This window comes from Betta splendens, chromosome 7, assembly GCF_900634795.4.
Source record: "Betta splendens chromosome 7, fBetSpl5.4, whole genome shotgun sequence".
NCBI lineage: Eukaryota > Metazoa > Chordata > Actinopteri > Anabantiformes > Osphronemidae > Betta > Betta splendens.
The window spans coordinates 11,094,086-11,114,642 of NC_040887.2; the positions used below are offsets into that span (position 1 = coordinate 11,094,086).

A 20,557-nucleotide genomic window follows, 5' to 3' on the forward strand; every position below is an offset into this window, starting at 1 on the left:
ATCTTTATCGTATTATCTTGATCAACGTTTTAATCTTTGTGATCATTTTGACTTTGATTGTTTAAAACGTCAGCATCTTATCAGCGGTCGGTGTTTTTACGGCAACAGAACAGCTCTCCCTCGATATTACTTTTCCTAGTTCTAGACAGAAATTGTATTACAATGTTACAGCTCCTCTGCATTCAATATATGATATAACCACACCCAAAAAGAGACACAAAAAGCATTATAATGCACAATATTTTTATTGATTGTAGTTTTTGTATAAATACCATTGTATATAACTAAAAACGAGTACAACTGTTTAAAAAAGGAGTAAAAAAAATAAAGTACAATTGTAGCCTAAGCGAATTCCTCTCCGCCACTGTACTTGCGTCATCACGTGTCGTACGTACTCCTGGTTCGAGAAGTTACGCACGACGTGCAGCGGTTCAAAGAGGAAGGAAGATGGCGGATAACAAAGGCGAGGACGATATGGAACCGTCTGCTAATTCGGACTCAGTGCCTTCAGCGCAGGAAAACGTGCAGCAAGAGACTCCGGTCGAAAATACGGCAAAGGACACAGACGTGAACGTCAAGGACGGGGAGGCAGCGGTGCCCGGCGACCATGCCTACGAAGCCTCCACACTCTCCAGCGACGGGGGGGACGGCGGCAGTGGCGTGGAAACCGCTGCGGGAGTGGACGCGGACGGCGGCGCTAGCAACGCCGTCAGCCCGGCCGGAGCCAGGGGCGCCGGCGCGGAGCCCCCGGCGTCGGACTCCCCGAGCACCGGGGATGCTGCCGTCGCGGGCGCCACAACCGAAACGTCCCCCGCGCCCGCGGCTCCAGCGGCCACGCCGGTTTCCGCTCCCATCAATTTGCTGGATACGTGCGCGGTGTGTAAACAAAGTCTCCAGAGTCGTGACTGTGAGCCGAAACTTCTGCCCTGTCTGCACTCCTTCTGCCTGAAGTGCATCCCGCAGCCAGACCGGCAGATCAGCGTTCAGGTGCAGGGACCGCACGGGCAGACTGACACGCACATAGGTGAGTGTTTGACGAGCAACAAGTAGGAATAAGAGTAAAACCCCGAGCTCTGTCGTCTGATGATGGTTAATTGATCGTGGTGGTTTGGACGTGTAATCCACGCTGTTTTAATTGGAGTCGGGGTTCGAACCCCTGTCGCTTTTACACTTGAATGGTTTCGCACTCCTTTCTCCGTCGGGAACCTGCTGCTCCACCTGTAAATATGTTCTTAGACCGTAACAGCATAATGGAGTACGTATACGTGTGCAAGACCGTTATCTTTTATTTACCACATTCCTTTTCACTGATTTGTTTCTGCTCTTGTTAAAATTCTCTTATATACATCTATATTTCGAGGAGTCAGGATGCTGCTGCTTGTTGCTGCAGCCTGTGTTGATAGTCCTGCTTTTCAAGTGTTGTTTAGCATTTTGGAGGCCACACCAGCTGTGTCTTTGGCTTTCCTGCATCAGTTTGCAGCCTTTGCTACTCGAATGCTATTAATCCGTGACCTGGGCTCCAGTCCTGAGTGCTGCAGGTTTCTGAGGCAGCCAGTTTAGACGAAAGACGCCACTTGAGTGCAAGAAAGAAACTCACAAGAAAGAAATCAAGTTGCCATGACGCCGTGTGTAGTTGAACATACATCAACAGAATATTTTTCCACACACGTCCAATGATTTTCTGCAGTGAAGATTGAAGCAACAATTTTGTGAAGTGGGTTAAGATATGACAGTTTGAAAAGATAAAATCCCTAAACACATTCCCCTTTTCTTAACAGACAGATATGGGATGTGATTGTTTTTGATATCTATATTTTGAAATTCCAACATGTGATCATAATTCCCCTTTTCCACCTAATGTTTTGTTTTTAAGCTGATGGCCATTTAACATGATATTTAACACAATACTGCTCTTAAAGAAGTAAAACAACTATCTGCCAAGTAGACACCATTATGTCAATATTAATGTGAGGTTCCAATTTAGCTGTTGTATTAGGAGGTTCATTCTTAGAACAGTCTAAATCTAAACAAATTATCTGGCCTGGTTCTCATGTTCTCAATCAACACAGACCAGATTTAAAAGGTGTAGTCAACCCTCATGAGTTTTGTCAATAATTATTTCTCAATTAGCTGCTTGTCACACCTTGCTGCCTCAGTTGATATTTAGTAAAGCTATTATTCCTGTAATGAACTGAAATGTGTCAGGACTCGCTTCAAGTGTCAACTTCTGCATAGGAAAATTGTTTTTGCTGTGCGGAACTGAAAAATGGAATGACCTCATTTATGTAGTAGGGCTGATCCCATTGGTCCTGAGAAAGTGTTCAAGTTTGGCAAAGGGAGTGTCCAGTGTCCTAGTGTTGCTTATGAGATCTTTTTGGAGAGTTTTAATATCATTTCATTTGTGTTGCCGCCTTGACAGATGCAGTATCTCATGGTTTGAATTCAAGTAGATTCTGTTTACCATTTTCACAGAATGTGGTTTGATCTGCCTCAGGCCCGTTTGTTGGATCAAATTAATTAACCCTTCTAGTTAAACACCAGAGGTTTATAACACTGACAAGCACTGCTGTACATAAGGCATTAAAAACAAGTTAATTCATTCTCTGAGCACAGGAATCATTAGGCTACTGGCTGATGGTACTTAACCCTGTGCTTTACTTATTCAACAGAAGACTGATTAATGATAAATTGTCAGAAGATTTGATCATTGCCAAAGCGTTAATATTGCACAGCATATTAAATAAAGTAAATGCAGGAGCTACGCTAAATGAACAGCTTGACTTTACTCATATGTTCATTATTCTATCTATTACTTTAATATATTAAGTAATATAATTATTTATAAAATAATGCCTGACATTACCTTGTTATATAATGTTTTAACAAAGTTAGAAATTATGTGCAGATACAAAATATTTATTTTACTAAAAGAAATTATTTAGACAGTTTTATCACAGGCCAAACGTTCTTTCTGGTTTAAATATTGTTATACTGCAATGAAAGTCACAACTATCATCAGGCATGCTGATAAAATGTGGTGATTTCTGCCAACACAAAATAAGCGACCACTGGTAAGTTTCTATTTCTGAATGTCAACAAAATTATACCTGTGGCTTCTAGTGCGTACGTAATGTCCCATGTCATTTCAGGCCAACCTGTAACATGATTGGGTCAAGCTAACTTGCATTTGGGTATAAATGGGCTATAATAATGTTTAATCGCCGTCGTTTCATATGTTCTTAAACCGATGGGAGCTTGTATTTATAATGTAGGGGAACACAATCCTAATCCTGTTAAAAGCGTGTTTTTCTTCCTCATTTGAATTCATCTGTGGGGAGGGGTGGGTTGTAGGTTCAAAGTGCCAGCTGTGCTGTGTGTGTGTGTGTGTGTGTGTGTGTGTGTGTGTGTGTGTGTGTGTGTGTGTGTGTGTGTGTGTGTGTGTGTGTGTGTGTGTGTGTGTGTGTGTGTGTGTGTGTGTGTGTGTGTGTGTGTGTGTGTGTGTGTGTGTGTGTGTGTGTGTACTTGTTTTTCCTTCGACATGGGGACCAAAAACCATGTTTTTTCCTGTCAAGGTGAGACCATGTTGACATTTGTCCGGTCTCCACAAGTTTAAACGCTTTTTGATCGTCAAGATGTATTTTTAGGGCTACGGTTAGAATAGAGTCTTGGTTTGGATTAGAGGTTTGATATTTGCCGTCAGTTGTAATGGTTAAGATTAGGGTAAGGGGCTAGGGAAGCCCTTATGTCAATGGTATGTCCCCACGGAGATGTAAAAGCACACGTGTGTGTGTGTGTGTGTGTGTTTGTGTGTGTTTTGGGGTTGTGTGCATTACATAACAACAATCCCAGTCCAGCTGCTTTCTCAACCAAACACTAGGGGATCTGTGCAGCAGAAGCCTACACAAACCGACTGTGTGCTGCTCAAGCCAGTGTAGACTGGTTCAAACTGGTTTACGCTGGTTTTTACCTCAGCTGGCCGGTATGGGGAGAATTTATGGGTTCATGAATTAGAAGAGTTTTGACAGATTATGCTGACTACAACAGTTTGCAGTTTTAATTTGGCACCCCATAATAGACTTGAGCAGAGTTGAAAAGTTAATGTGCTGAACTAATTATTTGTTGCAGTGTATGATTATATCGTTAATCCGAGTAATTCCATTAGCAAAGCCAGTGAAAGTGATTAAGTGTAACAGTCCTCCTTGTTTGGCCATTTGATTTAATATACTAATAAAAGTCTCAGATCACAAGATTGGATCTTTCCTGAGACAAGCGCTAGATCAATTAGGCCCCATGAAAAGCAGTGAGTGTCCCACTGCGCAAAAAAAATTCATCGACACTAATTTACCTAAAGGAAATTTATGGAAATTAGCTGAAAGTATGCCCAAGGCCTCTAATTAAGCCCCTTTTGTTTGAAGCAGCACAATTCTTAGCTGACAGTTTAGGCACATTTGTTTTAATTGTGTATTTTTCTATTCTTTATTTTCAAAAATTTTCAGCAATAATCAGTTGGTGATAGATTAACTTTTGTTTGACCTGCAAACGTTATCTGACTGGCGTCTTCTCGTTTCCTTTAGTAAATGTGATGCGCTGTTCAGTGTGCCACCAGGACTACAAACAGAGCGACATTATTGACAATTACTTTGTCAAAGATACTACAGAGTCCACCAACACATCCAATGAGAGGACTGCACAGGTATGTCCAACCCACCGTCCAAGTCTCTCGCTCTTCTCCTATCCATGCTGTCCAATTTTCTTGTTGTCTTGCTGTCCGCAGCTGTAAAGGTGCAAACAAACACTTGTTGATCACAAAATGAAACTAACCACTAGAAATACACATTCATGTTGTGAAGAATTAAACACAGGAGCAGTGGCTTTTCTCTCATGCTGCTATTAAATTTACATGTCTTGTATAGAGTCAAATTAGGGTCAGATTAGATCTGTGGGTGCGTAACCAGATTTGTAGACCTAGTGGGGCTATACCATGCTTAAAATTACGCACAAATCTTGGCTAAATTTACACGTAAAATAACGTGACCTTAATTTGCCTCCACGCTCTAATTGGCTAATTAGCAAGGAAGTTGTCGCAGTCCTTTCATGTGGCACAGCAGATCCTCCACAAGCAGCAACAAGCTAGTCCAGTGTTGCTGTTGCAGATACTCTCAAGATGTCACCAATGCTAAAGACACGGGCAGAAAGCTTGGTCTGAGAAATCGCAATCGTTTAGTTCGCAGCATTCACTTTCAACCGTCAGCTGAGACCTGCACCGCTCTGACTCTGCTCCGCTTCATCCACAGTTTACTTAGACCAGTTTACAGGTGAATCGGTAAAGGACGAGACACAAAAAACACGACACAAAACACAAGTTAAACGCTACGCTCCGACCATAGATTACTCTGTCGCGGAGAGCGCACGCTCTAACAGATACAAACACCCCAGAGGTATAATGCAAACCCCCACAAATGCCTGAGTTGCTCCTGCCTTTTGTTCCTTTCCTGGCACGTTGGACTGTTTCTCTCTGGTTCAAATTGCATATTACCACCTCATCTCTGTTGGCATATTAGGAAGTGTTTTACATTTTTCCACTTGAGAAAGGGCAATAAAAGTCAAGAGACAGAGGGAGAGCTTCTTGACCTTGGGTGTGTGGAGTCTGATAGGAGTCAAATTCAGAGAGGGCCAGACAGAAACAAGCAGAAACTATAATCAGCAGAAGTAAATGTCAGACACACAAACTGACTTATGGCGCACATATAAGCTGAGTTGCAGGCTTAAACTGAACATAACAATCCAGAAACTATATGATAACATATATCATATAAGACACAATCTTTCCATTATAGTAGTGAGGTATTTACCTCAGAAATTAAAAGACTGAGAGTGTTTGTGTTTAAAATGTTTTCTGTTGCTTTTAAGGTTTGTACAAGTTGTGAGGACAATGCAGGAACCATTGGCTTTTGTGTTGAGTGTGGAGAATGGCTGTGTAAGACTTGCGTGGAAGCCCATCAGCGAGTGAAAATCACAAAGGACCACAAGATCCGTACAAAGGAGGATGCTAATACTGCCTCTGGTAAGATGGATGCCCCTCACGATGGTGGAGCAACCCTAGTGTAGTAAATCCAAAAAAAGCCCTCTATGAAACACGCCCTATTCGGAGCACATTCAATGTGGCACTGTTTCCATAGCAACAGTGCTGCAGAGTCTAGTTCCTCTACCTTTAACCAGTAAAACTAAATATCCTAAAGCTCATGGTAGAGATATTTTCTGTCTAGTTTCAAAGTTAGATAGCTTGACATCAAAAGTAAGTATTGGTATTGTCCGTGTGTGTTTGTCTGTAGAGGCTGTTGGTACCGGACAGAGGCCTGTTTTCTGTCCCATCCACAAACAGGAGCCACTGAAGCTTTTCTGTGAGACCTGTGACACTTTGACCTGTAGGGATTGTCAGCTGCTGGAGCACAAGGAGCACAGGTAGCTCAAGATGCACAAATCAGTTTTAATAATGGGCTGTCAGCACTTTCTCCATGATTGTCTGATGTGTGTTGACGAGGTACCAGAATTATGAAACAGATTCCGCCAGTAGTTGTGCAAAGACTACATGAAAATAATACTAATTGAAACAATTTCAGGTACCAGTTCCTGGAAGAAGCTTTTCAGAACCAGAAAGGGATTATTGAGACCACCATGGCCAAGCTGCAGGAAAAGAAAAACTACGTTCATTACTCTGTGTCTCAGGTGCAAAGCAGGTGTGTACAACCCCCCCGCCCCACTTCTGCCCACTGACACATTTTTTTATGCTCACGAAACCGAGAATAATGTTAAAGGCTGTCACGAGGTCAACATTGGTGCCGGCGGATGAACAAAATAGCCTTTTACTATGCTTGTTTTTATGCAGGTTGAAAGAACTGAATGAGACACACAAGAAGGTGGAGCACGAGATCAAAATTGCAGTATTCACACTTATAAATGAAATCAACAAGAAGGGAAAGTCCTTGCTGCAGCAGTTGGAGGTGAGAGAAATAATATGGAACGTCGGTGTAGTCGTGTGTGTCTGTGTCTATGTGTGTGTGTGTGCAAGACCACTGACACGTGAAAAAGTATTTCAATGAGTGTTTTTTATTGTCTAGACTACAGTATGTGAAGTGTTGTCATTGATTGTGCCCTGTGCCTAATGCAGTATGATTTACACATACTGCATGTCATTCCTGTATTTTGCTCATATAGTGCTGTCAGCTGCCGTAACTCAGATCCCCCAGTGGGATCATTGCATTACTACCAATAAGAAGTGCCTTGGTCACTTAGCAGTGCCTTAAATAAGAACATTCTCTATCCGTCTAGAGTGTTACCAAAGAGCGGAGTATGAGACTGGTGGCCCAGCATAAGGATACCACCCAGCTGGCCCAACAGATCCACCATGTGCTCAACTTCTGCCAATGGGCCATCAGTACTGGCAGCAGCACAGCACTCCTCTACAGCAAGAGGCTGGTATGTTTGAGCCTCGGAGTGGCGGGCTTTTATAACAAACACACATTTTGTTACTTGACTTGAGTGTAACGTTTATGTATCTGATAGCAGTAATGACAGGACACTTATCTCTCTCGCAATTAGATTCTCTTCCAGCTTCGCCAGCTCTTTAAGGCCAGGTTAGACCCAGCACCGCAGGCCAATGGCCTTGTGCGCTTCTTCTGTGACCCCACCTTCTGGGCCAAGAATGTGGTAAATCTAGGTGAGAGGGACCGTTTCATTCAATGTGCTTTCATCTGATTAATGGAAATCTGGGGCAAGCAAGTTTACTGCTAAAAATTTAATGTTCAGACATTAAGCTCACGTTCATCTTTCTTCTCAAAAATGTAGGAAATTTAGTGATTGAGAAACCACCACCTTCTGCACAACCTCCCAGTGTGATGGTGGGGGCACCGCCTCTTTCACCGGGGCAAGGTCATCCGAGCAAACACCCGGGACAGATCAACCTGGCCCAGCTCCGGCTGCAGCACATGCACCAGGCAGCGTTTGCACAGCAGAAGCAACAGCAGCAGCAGCAGCAGCAGCACCAGCAGCAAATTCAGCAACAGATGCGTCTCGCCTCCCAGATGTCCCAGCAGCACCCTAGGCAGCCAGGTCCACCCATGGTTCAGCAGCAGGTATGGGGAAACCTTAACAAGTAAAGTGGTGTTGATCAGTAAGAAAGAACCGAAATGATAAATCATATAAATAATCAGTTGTAACCAGTATTCAATCTCTGTTGCTCCGTGTATTGATTTTTGTTCAGCCTCCAAGGCTCATCAGTATGCAGTCGCTACCAAGAGGGCCTGGGGGTATGAATGGTGGGTCAGGTCCCTCGATCTACCCGTCCTCCCACCACATGCGTCTCCCTGGTCCACCGGGTCCACCACAAAATCGAATGCCTTCAGCCCAGCCGAGACTGAACGGACAACAGTATCCCTCCATGATGCAGCCTCAGCTACAAAGGCAGGTCAGTACGAGCATTTAGATTCACCTCAACATAATGTAATATTGGTACTTTACTACATGGTTTGACTCTTGCAGTGTTTTTTAGTGTGTACAACACATTAATCACTGTAAAAGGTGGATAAACGGCTTTGAAAGATTCTTGAACCCAGTCAGTTTTATATGTATCAAAAGCAGTGTAGCTACACAGGATGAGTCTGATGCAGCTGACTCTGTAAATGGGAAACAAATGTATAATTATTATTCAAATATATTGCTTATGTAACCTTTTTCTCTTGTGTCTCTAGTGCATGAAATATAACGGAACTAACAAATTTCCAAACTTGCCAATGTGGAATAACTAAATAATTATGGTTGTGTGCTATATAAAAAGACTTGACTGCACATTACTTAATGTTTTGTAAACGGCACATCAATAGACATCAGTAAATCAGACTTTGAAATCAAATTATCTGGTTTAAATGCTGAAGGAACAGAACCCCCATATTCCAATGCAGATGCTCCAGCAGACAAATTCTGCTAAAGTATTCAAGAAGAATGCAAATGCACAGTTTCCACAGTTTCTGCCTGGCACTACCTCACCAATGTATCTGTTAAAAAGCTGATCGAGTGTGAAAATGTATATGTACAATTACTGCCTGCATGTAAGACTAGGTAATCGAAACCGCCACTATATCCAGCCCCTTTTTCTTTTTGTCCAGATGTCTATAGAATCTGAGATGAGCCACCAAAGGTTTCGTTTCTTACTACAATCAGGGGTTTGGCACCTTTTTACTACTTTGTCATTCGTGTCTTGTGCAGCATGAGTTGCATGATCATACAACCATGTTGTTTCGCAAAATGGAAGGTTTTTCCAAAACTTGGGAGTGACCTGCCTCATTGTCCCTGTCCTCCACTCTCCTTCACTTCCTCCACTTTCTTCCTACATTCCTTTTTACCCCGCCCCTCCCTCTTCTTTTTTTCTGCACAGCATTCCAACCCGGGGCATGCGGGCCCTTTCCCGGTGGCATCTCTCCATAATGCAAACCCCACGAGTCCGACCAGTGCCAGTATGGCTGGAGCCCATGCTCACCGTGGCCCTGCCAGTCCCATCTTGGGTCCAATCGAGCTCATCCCCTCCGTCACTAATCCAGAGAACCTGCCCTGCCTACCTGAGATTCCACCTATTCAGGTGTGAGACTGAGTTGGTCACACTGATTCAGAATCCCCTTTTCCATTTAATCTGTGTGTTCTTCTAAGATGATTTTTTTTTCTGGCATCATTAGCTGGAGGATGCAGGTTCTAGTAACCTTGGGCACCTCCTGTCTCGCTACATCACAGCCAGCACGCAGCATCATCTAGGATCGGTGGACTTGAACCCCTCGCCTGGACTGTCCACGCACTCACCTGGATCTTCAGGTACACAGCCATTGAGAAAGAGATGCTTTCCTTAAGATTAAGGGTTTCATGGGCCTGTAGCTGTAATTGGACACACACTGTCCAAGCATAAGACTGTGGAGAACTGTATGTAATAAAGTCTTGATTTAGTTGATTCTCTCTTGGATTTATTAAAAACAAGAACAACGTGATTTCCTTTTGCCAAGACTGGGTTGGGTAACTTTTACTCTTGTACTATATTTCCTGACAGAAATGACATTACATCTCTTGTTTCTGTCTACAGGACTGTCGAATGCCCACACGCCAGCACGACCTTCGAGCACATCCAGCACCGGCAGCAGAGGCAGGTAAGAAAACCTTAGGGTATTTAAACTACAAAACACCTTCTTCAAAACTCTGCCAAATTCCCAAGTTCAAATCCTCCTCATCTATCCCCTAACGTGAGGCGTCTCGCACGCCCTGGTAATGCACTCTTAAGGTCTTGGATCTTCATTGTAGGTCTGGAATTCTGAAATGTCCTGAGACTTGTATGGACTGTCTTAAAAATAGTAATATTATTGTTTTTGTGTGTCTGTGTTTAAGCTGTAGCTCTGCGGGAAGGACAGGAGCCGGAAGTGGAGCCGTAGTGGAGCCAGTCAAGGTAAAACAGGAGCCCGGTATAGAAGATAGCTACAGCTGTCCATCTTCTTCTGTGAAGATGGAGCACGGAAAAGATGCCGGGAGAAGTGCCTGCATGGTATGAAGACGGTTCTTTCTCCTGGTACCCTTTTAGGACAAGCTATGGGGTTTGAGAATGTAATAACACATGGCCATACAAAAAGTTTATTATTTGTCCTGCTTTGTGCTTGTTATCTAAAATAAATGTGAGTCTCAGTATCAGTGCAATGTGGCCATAAATCTAACAGTGGCTAAATGTAAAAGAACCACAGTCCTTCTCACAGAAACAACATTTCTATTGTGATGAATGTGACTTTTGCACATAATGGATTTCTTTTCTCTCACTGTGCTCGATTGACTTCTGTATTCAGACAGAACCCATCAATCTTGCACATTCTTAGATTTGCCCATTAAATTATTTTTCCACTACAGAAAATTGGAAATGTCACGAGGGAGATGGAAAATGTGTTAAAGTAGAGGTGAAGAAAAAAACCAAACTAGTATGAACTGTAATTTGTTCTGTAGAACTTTCTCATCATGCTTGTGACACTTATCTCTTTTTCAAAGAAGACAAACAAAACAAAATGTTTAAGGCCATTGTACTTACAAAGCTATGCACTTGTTTTGTTTGTTTTCACCCAGATGAGCAGTCCGGAGAACAGCCCGCTCCCTGTACTAGGAGCTGTATCCACAGGACAAGATGCCCTCAAATCTGTAGGGGAGCTCATCAAAACAGAGCCCCAGTCTGAGACGACTTGTTCTGGACTAAATGGCTCCACTACATCCACGTTGAGTGCTTCTACTACCACTATGACGTCCACTACCTCGCTGTCCTCTGAGAACAGGAGTAGCACAACAGGCCCTCTGCTCACTAACGGAAATGTAGACAAGGGGACCGGGGCCAAAGCGAGCGTGGCTTCCTCTGTGACGACCAGCCCTGGTTGGAAAGAGGATGACCCCAATGACGACTGGTGTGCTGTTTGTATCAATGGCGGCGACTTGCTTTGCTGCGACCGCTGCCCTAAAGTGTTTCACATGAAATGCCATGTACCCACGATAAAAATCATCCCCGGGTAAGTGGTCTGCACCCAGTGCTACTTCATACATTTGATATATTTTGTAAAATACGATTTTACTCAATGTCCTTGATTTTCAAAAAATATATCATTTTTTTTCTCTGTGTTTATCAGGGGAGATTTTCTTTGCACATATTGTCGGAGTCTGACCAACCCTGAGATAGAGTATTGTGATGATGCCAAGAAAATCAAAGGAGAGCAGGGCCTGAGTCCTGAGGACCAAAGGGTCAGTACGAACACTTCACTCTCACACTTGTCTTCATGATTTGTACCCTGCAGCTAATTTTCTCTCATGCTCTCCCCGTAGAGATGTGAACGCCTCCTGCTCTACATCTTCTGTCACGAACTCAGTGTTGGCTTTAGGGAACCTGTTCCCAGCTCTGTAAGTGTCTCTGATAAAATATTTTTGAATAGGATTTCATTGTCACTACATGGCGCACAGATCAGCATTTGTTCATATAACCAACATCGGCACTGGCAAATCATAAATCCTGGTTCATAATTCAGGATTTGTGAATATTTTCTTCTTTTCTCCCCCTTATCATGTTCGCATCAAACTGAAGCTTTTTGTTGACTGACCAATACTGTTTTAATCTAGGTGCCCAATTACTACAAGATTATCAAGCAGCCTATGGACCTTAATAAAGTCAAAAAGAAGCTGGAGTTGCGAAACTCCCACCACTACCAGTCCATCCAGGACTTTGTGTCAGATGTGCGTCTGGTCTTCAAAAACTGTGCAAAGTACAATGAGGTGAGCAGCATGAATTCTGAGCCTGCTTTAGGGAATGGAATGTGCTTCAGATGTGCATGAGAACACGGGTTAGACTGCTATGACTATGAATGACAAGACAGCTTAAATGTATTTTATGACAAATAATCATTTGGGGGGGGGGGTCATCTACAGTCATTTTGTTATTTAGTGGTTTAACTACCTGTTTGCTAAAGCTGATGTCTTAGTGCCTTAGAGTTGAGGCTTATCCTTGTGCTTATAGCTGTCTTGTGCGTACGGTTTTTTAACTAACACTGGCTGGTGGATGGTGAATTACACAGGTGTCACTCAGGGCGTCACCTGTTAACATTCAGAATCACAATTATGGCTTTCTGTGGTTTGTTTCTCACCCCATTCTGAGCAGGTGGTTGTTTGAGACCATGGTGCACTTCCAAGCGTAAAAAATGTTTTTGTTTTATGGTTGTACAGTATGGCGAGTCTGACTCTACTAGAGGCAACATATTACACAGAATTTGCTTGCACATTAATACCTTCCAACCACATGAGGGAGCTTTTGTTTTAAATGGAATGCCAGCACTGATTGCACAGACACAATTATTTTAAAGGCTCTGATTGAAATTGAAATTAACAGCAAGCGCAGTCCTCAGTTGATGTCGATGTTGTTAATCCTCTTGACAGCGTATTTGAACAGTCAAAAAAATGAACGGAATGTATTCAAACCATGGAGTAACTACATTTTTAGAAATCTATTTTGCTCATATGGACCTTCACTTGCTGTTAAGTTCAGCACGAACGCCTAGAGCACAGTCGGCCCTGAACAGAGTTCCGATCTGTTATTACCTAACCTGCCTGTGCTGTGAACTCTTTTCTTCCCCCTTGCTGCTATTGTCTTTGTTGTAATGCTATTGCCCCTTTTTAGATGTCTCGAATAATCCAGGTTTATGATGAGGAGAAACAGATTAATACACAGGTAAGCCGTTTCAAAAGGAGCACGGATGTCCTGCCCCCTCCTACTGAGGCTCCAGGAAATGTTGGTCCTTTAACTGGCAAATTCAGTTGTACACTGATACAGTTTTATACCATGGTATGAAAGCACCAAGGGGAATGTGGGCTCTTTGCATTTAGGATCAGTGGAATAGACCACATAGTGTGTGGAAGTGCAGAAGACTAAAAACATCTTGCATGAATTGTATTTTGGTACATGCGTTTGAGCATGCAATACACTTTTTGTATATTTTTCCATCTATCATGGCAATGACACTAGGATTGAGGAGTAACTCTGCAGTTTGCACAAATAGTTTGAGAGCAGCAAATAATGCATCCACTGAGTATGTAGATGGTTATGGATGTGAATGAAGATGCATGTTTCCAGATGTCTATTTTGACTTTCTTCAGAAGTGTGGTTGGTGCATGTCTCTCACAGCAAGGTTTAGATGACAGGTGTAAATATAAATAATATCACAAACTCCAACTAGCCTACATGTTTTTTTTTCTTTATTGGAACCATCCTTACTAACTCTGGGTTGTGGAACTGCTTCATGGAGCCACAGTGGGAGGGGCAACAGGATGTCTCTGCTCTGTACACCAAGGTTGAGCTGAGGCCTCTCCGTCAACAAGAGTCTTAACCAGATCTAATTTGTCCCCTCTTCCTCCTCCTCTACCTCTAAACCATTCATTCCTTGAAATGGCTCTCTGACATCATCCTCTTTCGTATCGCCTTTCACCCTCTCTCACCCTTTCCACCTCGTACTCCTTTGGCAGGTGGGCTCAGAGATGGCCATATCCGGCAAGGCAGTGAGTGTGTACTTCGAGGAGAAGCTGCAGCAGATGTTCCCAGGACTGAGCTTCCCCGAAACAGCTGAACCCAAGTCCCCGGAGGAGAACGAAGAAGAAGAAACAGACGACTCTGAGGAGGACATTGTACAGCCCAAACGCAAACGGTTAAAAGTGGATGAGAAATTACTCCATATCAAGTGAGAACCAGCCTCAAAAGAAACAAGAGACGCGAATAACGGTCTTCCTCACATCCCTCTCATTTGAGGCAGAAAACAAAAAAGGACAAGACTCGCTGTATAAACTGCTTTGTTTATGTCATTCTTGCCTTGGATCAATTCTTGTCAATGACATCAAGTCTGCCTTGATCAGAACTCTTGAGGACAAACATAAAAGAGCTGCATTTCCTCCTGACTTCATGGACATTCAGAACCCGGGTTTTGAATCAGGATTTATTTTGAGTAGTTAATTTAATAGAGGTTTTTTTGTTTTTATCCATTTTCATTAGTAGATTTGTTGTGGCTATTGCTTTATAAAACATTTAAATTTCCAGTTCTGTTAAATGTATGTCTATACTTTGACATAAAACCTATGAAGTATTTGTATAACTTTGTGGAAGCGTTATGTAAATAAGAGAATCTAGCCCACTGAAGGTATTCCTACAGTATAGTTGTCTGGGTGCGTCATCAATAAAACCTGTTCTTGATATATATTAAAGATGGTGTGAAATTCACCTCTAAAGCATGTTGGTGGTTTACAAGTTGTCCATCTTCAGCTTCTGCCTTGAAGAAAACACTAAAATATGACCTTTTATCTCATTTTGACTTGCAATTGTTCTTTTGTTTCATCATGACTACTTCTTCTACTTCTTCTTCTACTTGCATGTCGTGGCAGAAATGGGCTTCTTTACACGTCAGAGCTGCTGAGTCAGCCTGACAAACGTGTCAAGTGACAGATTTTACCAACTCAGAGGTTTTGAAAGTTGCTTACAGAAACTTATCTCTCCTCCAATTTGACTTTAGATTTGATCGTTTTCTCCATCTAAGACATTTCTGTCATGTTTGCCTATACTTTTCAGGACTTGCAACAGAAAAACTACTGACCTAATTATATAATTGATTATCTCTTATCTGTAAGGTTATGTCTTTTTTCATGTAACAAATGTTCTCTACGTAATAACCTGTGCAAAGTTCACTAAGGGGGAACATTTGCACATTCTGTTACACAGGAGTAACATGGATATCATTTAGGTTTCTCACGCCTGCTTAGCAAAAGGAAAGCTGGGGAAAGAATGTAGGAGGCCTCAGCACTAACAACAGCTTGAGCTGAGCATAATAATCCAGTTTAACAAGGCTTGTTGATAAATGATGAGACTATGCAAAATGGGTGCTAGAGGAAATCTTATCACCATTAGTGACAGCCTTAATAAATATTCAAAGGAACTGCTCTTGATCAAAATATTATGTTACAGTGATTTGTTCCATGTTTAATGACACATCTAGGATTCAACCAGTGCTCAAATGATTAATCAGTCAGTTATCAGCTAAATCATTGGCAACAATTTGCAGTATTGATCTGTGGTTGCTGTTTCTGAAAATGGTGAAAACGTATGCGTCACAATTTATTGACATGTAATATAAAACTTTAATGAAAAAGTTGTAAATAAAAAGTACATAATACATAATAAACAGTAGGAGCCAGTGCGCTCCTTAGTGTGGAGCAGATTTAACTGGGAGCATGTTTACTTCAAAATAAAGTTTTTTCTATTGCTTTAATCACCTCAATGCTCAAAGTACACTTGTAACTAACGCTGGGCTTTGTTTTGGTGGTCGCGAGCCGCCAGTCACGTGCTGCAGACTCTCGCTGTGACGTGTCCAGGCAGGGACCAATCAGCTAGCAGACGCTGACGCAGCTTGTTTATCGCTCGCTTCCCTGTTCTTCGTAGTACTGCGCGGATCGAGCCGGAGGTTCCGTTCTGCTGAGGAATTTGCCGGCATGTCAGCGGCCGCACAGGCAAGATTTATTTAACGTTTTATCGGCTTTGACTGTAAGTTTGATGCTTGTAAACGCCTTTCGCTTTACAGGTACAGGCGGAACAAAGCTGTTTACTGTTGTGGTCGTTGCTAGCTGGCTAAGTGGCTAACCGCGGCTTTGGTTCAATTCTTGTTCCTGCTGCAGCTTCATACACAGCATAAATGTGCCGTCACTATATTTATCTGTCAGTGCCTTGATCTAATTAGCGGACTACATTTAAATGTGGACCCGAAGGTTTGTGCTCCATATACAATGTTTGTTTATTATGATAAATCAATAACTTTAGGCGTGTGTTGAGGCTTTACTAACTTCACCTGTTTTCATTTTGACCTCTGGGCAGTAAACCTAAACCCTTCTCTCCAGGCAAACATGTGGACGGATGGAGTGCTCTCGCGGGGCTCCTTAGGTGGGACCAGTCAAGGGAACCTCAGCTCTTTGTGTCCTAATGGGTCCCAGTGGGTCTGGGAAGGACTTGGGGAATGCGCCCAGGATGCTCGGGACATGGCCAGTGTGTACTTAGGCCTCATGTCCATCGTCTTCTTTATGGTGTCTTCACTTCCGTAAGTACCTGTCTTGCTGTACGTGCTTCTCGGTTAAATGGTCATCTATTCAAACGGTATGTGTACCTCGGTCTCTCACTGCTTGCAGGCAGTACTACAGCTCGTGTAAAACAGGGAACATGGACAGTGCCCTTTCTATTTGGTTTTTGCTGCTGTGGCTGGCAGGTGACACGTGCAATCTGATTGGCTCCTTCTTGGCAGACCAGCTCCCACTTCAGGTAACCTGTAGTGATAAAATTGTTCATTCAGTGAAAGGGTATGAATGTTAAACTACATTATTTTTTACCTAAGTGACTCATGTCGCAAAAAGAGGTAAATCTGCCTTTTTTTAATCTGACACGTCTCTCTCCCTGTCATCCAGACCTACACAGCAATTTATTACGTCTTTGCTGACTTGTTAATGCTCTCTATGTACTGTTACTACAAGATGAGGCACAAAGTGGCTGAAAGTAAGTGTTCCGTTTTGTCTATGTTAAGATCTCACTTCCCTGTTCATGTGTATATTGTATGTTATTCTAATTTAGTGTTTGTATCTAACACATGGATGAAATTAATCATGAATGCAACAATTTCAGCAGTAAATATGTTGAATATTTATGAAAAAGCTTGTGTTGATTTTCTCTAGAAGGAACATGTACAAACAGACTAATTCGACTGTCAAACCAATAGCGTTACTGTTATGTTGGTACTCGTGTGGCTCACACTTCCTTTATCTCTTAGTTTAGTTTACAATGAAGCAAACAAAAAAGTTGTGCTGTGAGGAAAACACAATGAATTAAAACTATTTCAGTACACAATGTTATTGTACAGATTATGTGTCACTGTGTTTGTAAACTCTTAGAGGTCTAGGTATATGATGGCATTTAGTTGTAGTTAGTAGTTGAGAAACGAGGTGTCGTCTATTCTCCAGGAAGGAGGGTGCTGAATGTGGTGGGTGTCAGCTGCATCCTGGGCTTCACCACAAGCCTCCTGCACCTCCCTGGATTGAGCACCCAACAGGAGATGACCCCTTTGGGGTTCAGAAGTCGTGGCTTGCTCTCCACTAATAGCCATATTCAGGTAATTCCTATTTATTTATTTAATTAGTGAACTGAGGGTAGGCAGATACATATTTCCAGCCTTTTTTTCTGGTTGTAAAATTGTGTCTGACTTTGTGTTGCTTCAGGCATTTACTACCAAAGAGATTATTGGTTTCTGCATTGGCTCAATATCCTCAGTGCTCTACCTCTGTTCCAGACTTCCCCAGATCTACACTAATGTGAGTATGCATAAGTTGGGCAGTAGACCTTAACCAATAAAAAAGCTAATGTTAGAATATGATTGGGGATATGAGGATACTGATGGTTATGACAGTCATATTTTTCATGGCTGTCGTAAAGAGAAATGTACGGAGAGGCAAATTTTATTTTATCTGAAAAGTGAGCAAGTGAAAATTCAAAATAAAAACAAAACTCCTTTTTTCTGTTTTTTCTGCAATGTGCATTTTATATTTCCTTATTTCCCCTCATTTCTTTTCCTAGTTTAAGAGGAAATCAACTGAAGGTGTAAGTTACTTCCTGTTTGCTTTGGTCATCCTGGGAAACAGTACTTATGGCCTGAGCATCCTTCTAAAAAACCCTGATGCCGGCCAGGGCGAGAACAGCTACCTGATCCATCACCTTCCCTGGCTCATCGGCAGCCTTGGCACTCTCTTCTTAGACCTCGTTGTATCCTTTGAGCAAAAATGTGAACGCGCCTGCTGCCAGCCCTCCCTAATGCCATGTACCTGCTACATTTTATGCAGCGTTCAGCTGGTAACAATAGGACAGTTCAGCAGATGAGTGCACGTCCTGTGACTGTGTGTGTGGAAACATAATATAGAGGATCAAAGGTCCAAACGCTTGAACTGAAGTATCATGTGGCTTGCCTATCAGATTTCAATGAGAAGGTGCAGCAACCTGATCATGGGGCTTTACATTAGTGTTTTACAGACCAGGGAAACTGAAACCCAACAGTTTAACTCAAACTGAACAGTTTTCTAGGACTTGCTTAGCAAAAATAAACCCAACCTTTGTAGTACATGTGAAGCACCAGTTAAGTTTCTGTGTAAACTGGCTTTAAAGCCTTGAACCTGTAAATTGGGTAAAATTTGCAACAGCGTGTCTTTAACACCTATTAGTCTATATCAGTAATATAGATGTGTATTATTCTGCTGCTATGAACTGGTTTCGACTCGTTCCTGTGATCTCTGTTGATTCCTTTGACTGTGGGATTCAGATCACCATCCAGTTCATCATGTACCGGAAAGCTCGGGTGGAGGAGACTGGCAGCTACAGCGAGACGGCGCCCCTCATCCACACTTAACTAGCAGACCGCCGCGTACGCTCAAACTCACATTTCTACACGATGTGTACGCGGGCAGAAAACCTCTCACGTGGTCTTAATGTAGGAGGGACGACTGAGAGGTCACAGTCGTCAAAGCCATCTATCAACCCACACCCCTGATTCTAAGTCATGTTTGATTTATTGCACATTGGAAACGTGCTGCTGTGGGTGATAACGCCACACAGAGGTTTCGCTAAACGTATTATTGTGTTTTTTAAAGGTGCCAAAACACTATTCCGGTGATGTCATCATTTAGTGTTTTAGTTTAGCTCCTGTTATATTTAGTCATATGTAAATGATGTAATGATGGATTTAATGATGTCTTTAATTCAAAAAGGGAAATCCTCTGTAAATTAAATCTTAAATATAATTTATTCAGTTAGGTGCCATGACCAAAAAGTGAATATTTTATTTTTATTGTCTTCATATGGTTTTATTTTTCATAAACAGCATCAACACCTATGTTTGCACTGGTGATGAAAGCGGCATCACATAATACAGATTTTTACTTTTGTTTAATTTCCACCATTTTTTGCACATTTGTCACAACTGTTTTTGTACTTGAGGAAAATATGTTTACTAGGTCATTGTACTGTAAACACTGAAAAAATAAAAACATTTTCTTCCCTGTTCTTTTCAAACGTCTTCATTGTGTCATTTAGGATTGTTGCAGTTCTTTCTAGAGTCAAAGTCAGTTCATTTTGCGTTTGCTGTGATTTATGAGTTTCACTGGATCTACTTCTCTCAGGATGTGATGTCTCTCCCTCCAGGACGGTTTGCCCTCTTCACCTCACACTGTTTTTCAGCTCCGCTGTGGTCAAGGCCTGCTCTTGGCCCTGATGTTGACCTCTGACCCTTTCCCTTCACTGACCTCAGGCTGGGTTTGACCTGTTCCTGGGAGGCCTTGACAGCCGCGTTGTTTATCTTCATTAGCGGAGTCACACTGACTCTCACTTGCACCCTCCTCGTTCATTACGCGCCCACGCACGCGCACTGTTACTGTTAAACATAATGCAATCGCATACCCTCAACAGTAAGGGCCCACCCACAGTGGAGGCAAGGTCAGCGCAAAAAGTATTAATGGGCTCAGCGAGTGTGTACGTGGACTGGGGGGTAGCGTGTGGTTGTGAAACAGTGGCAGAGAGATTGTTAAGCAGGAGTTAGCAGGAAGAGCCTGTGATAGGGAGCATGCATCCATCACCAAGGATGAACAAGAGGCTGTTTATAAACACTTTATACTGGGAATGTCTTAATGAGATGACTCCAGCTTCTCGTAGAACGGGAGGGGGTTCCTTTGTCTAATGCAGAGCAACATGCAGGACATTTTATTATAGGCTAATATTTTGTCACTTATGTCAATTAACATAAGATATTAGTAGCAGTAGCCTGTGTTGTATTTCTCCCTCTTGTTTATTCCCTGTAAATGTTTTTGGTTTTGTTTATTGTTCACTTCTATTATTGTTGATGGTTTTTTGTACTACAATAGCAAATCTACAGTCAACAGTCATTGGTTTGATTCTCACATG

At 42.4% G+C, this 20,557-nt stretch overlaps 2 protein-coding genes across 6 annotated transcripts; both read left to right on the forward strand.

Annotated features, from left to right (window-relative positions):
* The first annotated feature begins 409 nt into the window (after window positions 1–409).
* On the forward strand, window positions 410–15,202 carry trim33 (tripartite motif containing 33). Of its 4 annotated transcripts, XM_029155594.3 has the most exons (21): window positions 410–1,024; window positions 4,575–4,693; window positions 5,911–6,064; window positions 6,333–6,462; window positions 6,621–6,737; window positions 6,887–7,001; window positions 7,330–7,476; window positions 7,600–7,717; window positions 7,846–8,132; window positions 8,261–8,464; window positions 9,162–9,218; window positions 9,431–9,631; window positions 9,726–9,858; window positions 10,121–10,184; window positions 10,420–10,573; window positions 11,137–11,567; window positions 11,685–11,796; window positions 11,878–11,952; window positions 12,169–12,321; window positions 13,220–13,270; window positions 14,062–15,202. In XM_029155594.3, exons 1-21 carry the CDS (start codon window positions 448–450, stop codon window positions 14,275–14,277), a joined length of 3,615 nt encoding a protein of 1,204 aa, XP_029011427.1. In that variant the 5' UTR covers window positions 410–447; the 3' UTR covers window positions 14,278–15,202. The 4 variants fall into 4 exon arrangements, with proteins under 4 accessions (XP_029011427.1, XP_029011428.1, XP_029011429.1 ...); XM_029155595.3 differs by lacking the exon at window positions 13,220–13,270; XM_029155596.3 differs by lacking the exon at window positions 9,162–9,218.
* A 743-nt stretch (window positions 15,203–15,945) lies between these two features.
* slc66a1 (solute carrier family 66 member 1) lies at window positions 15,946–19,663 on the forward strand. 2 transcript variants are annotated; one of them, XM_029155814.3, is made up of 8 exons: window positions 15,946–16,086; window positions 16,471–16,667; window positions 16,756–16,885; window positions 17,029–17,116; window positions 17,578–17,726; window positions 17,833–17,925; window positions 18,188–18,373; window positions 18,924–19,663. In XM_029155814.3, the coding sequence occupies exons 1-8, from the start codon at window positions 16,069–16,071 to the stop codon at window positions 19,008–19,010; spliced, it is 948 nt and encodes a 315-aa protein (XP_029011647.1). In that variant the 5' UTR covers window positions 15,946–16,068; the 3' UTR covers window positions 19,011–19,663. The 2 variants fall into 2 exon arrangements, with proteins under 2 accessions (XP_029011647.1, XP_055366538.1); XM_055510563.1 differs by lacking the exon at window positions 15,946–16,086 and adding an exon at window positions 16,136–16,341 and having other exon boundaries at window positions 16,448–16,667.
* The last annotated feature ends 894 nt before the right edge of the window (window positions 19,664–20,557 follow it).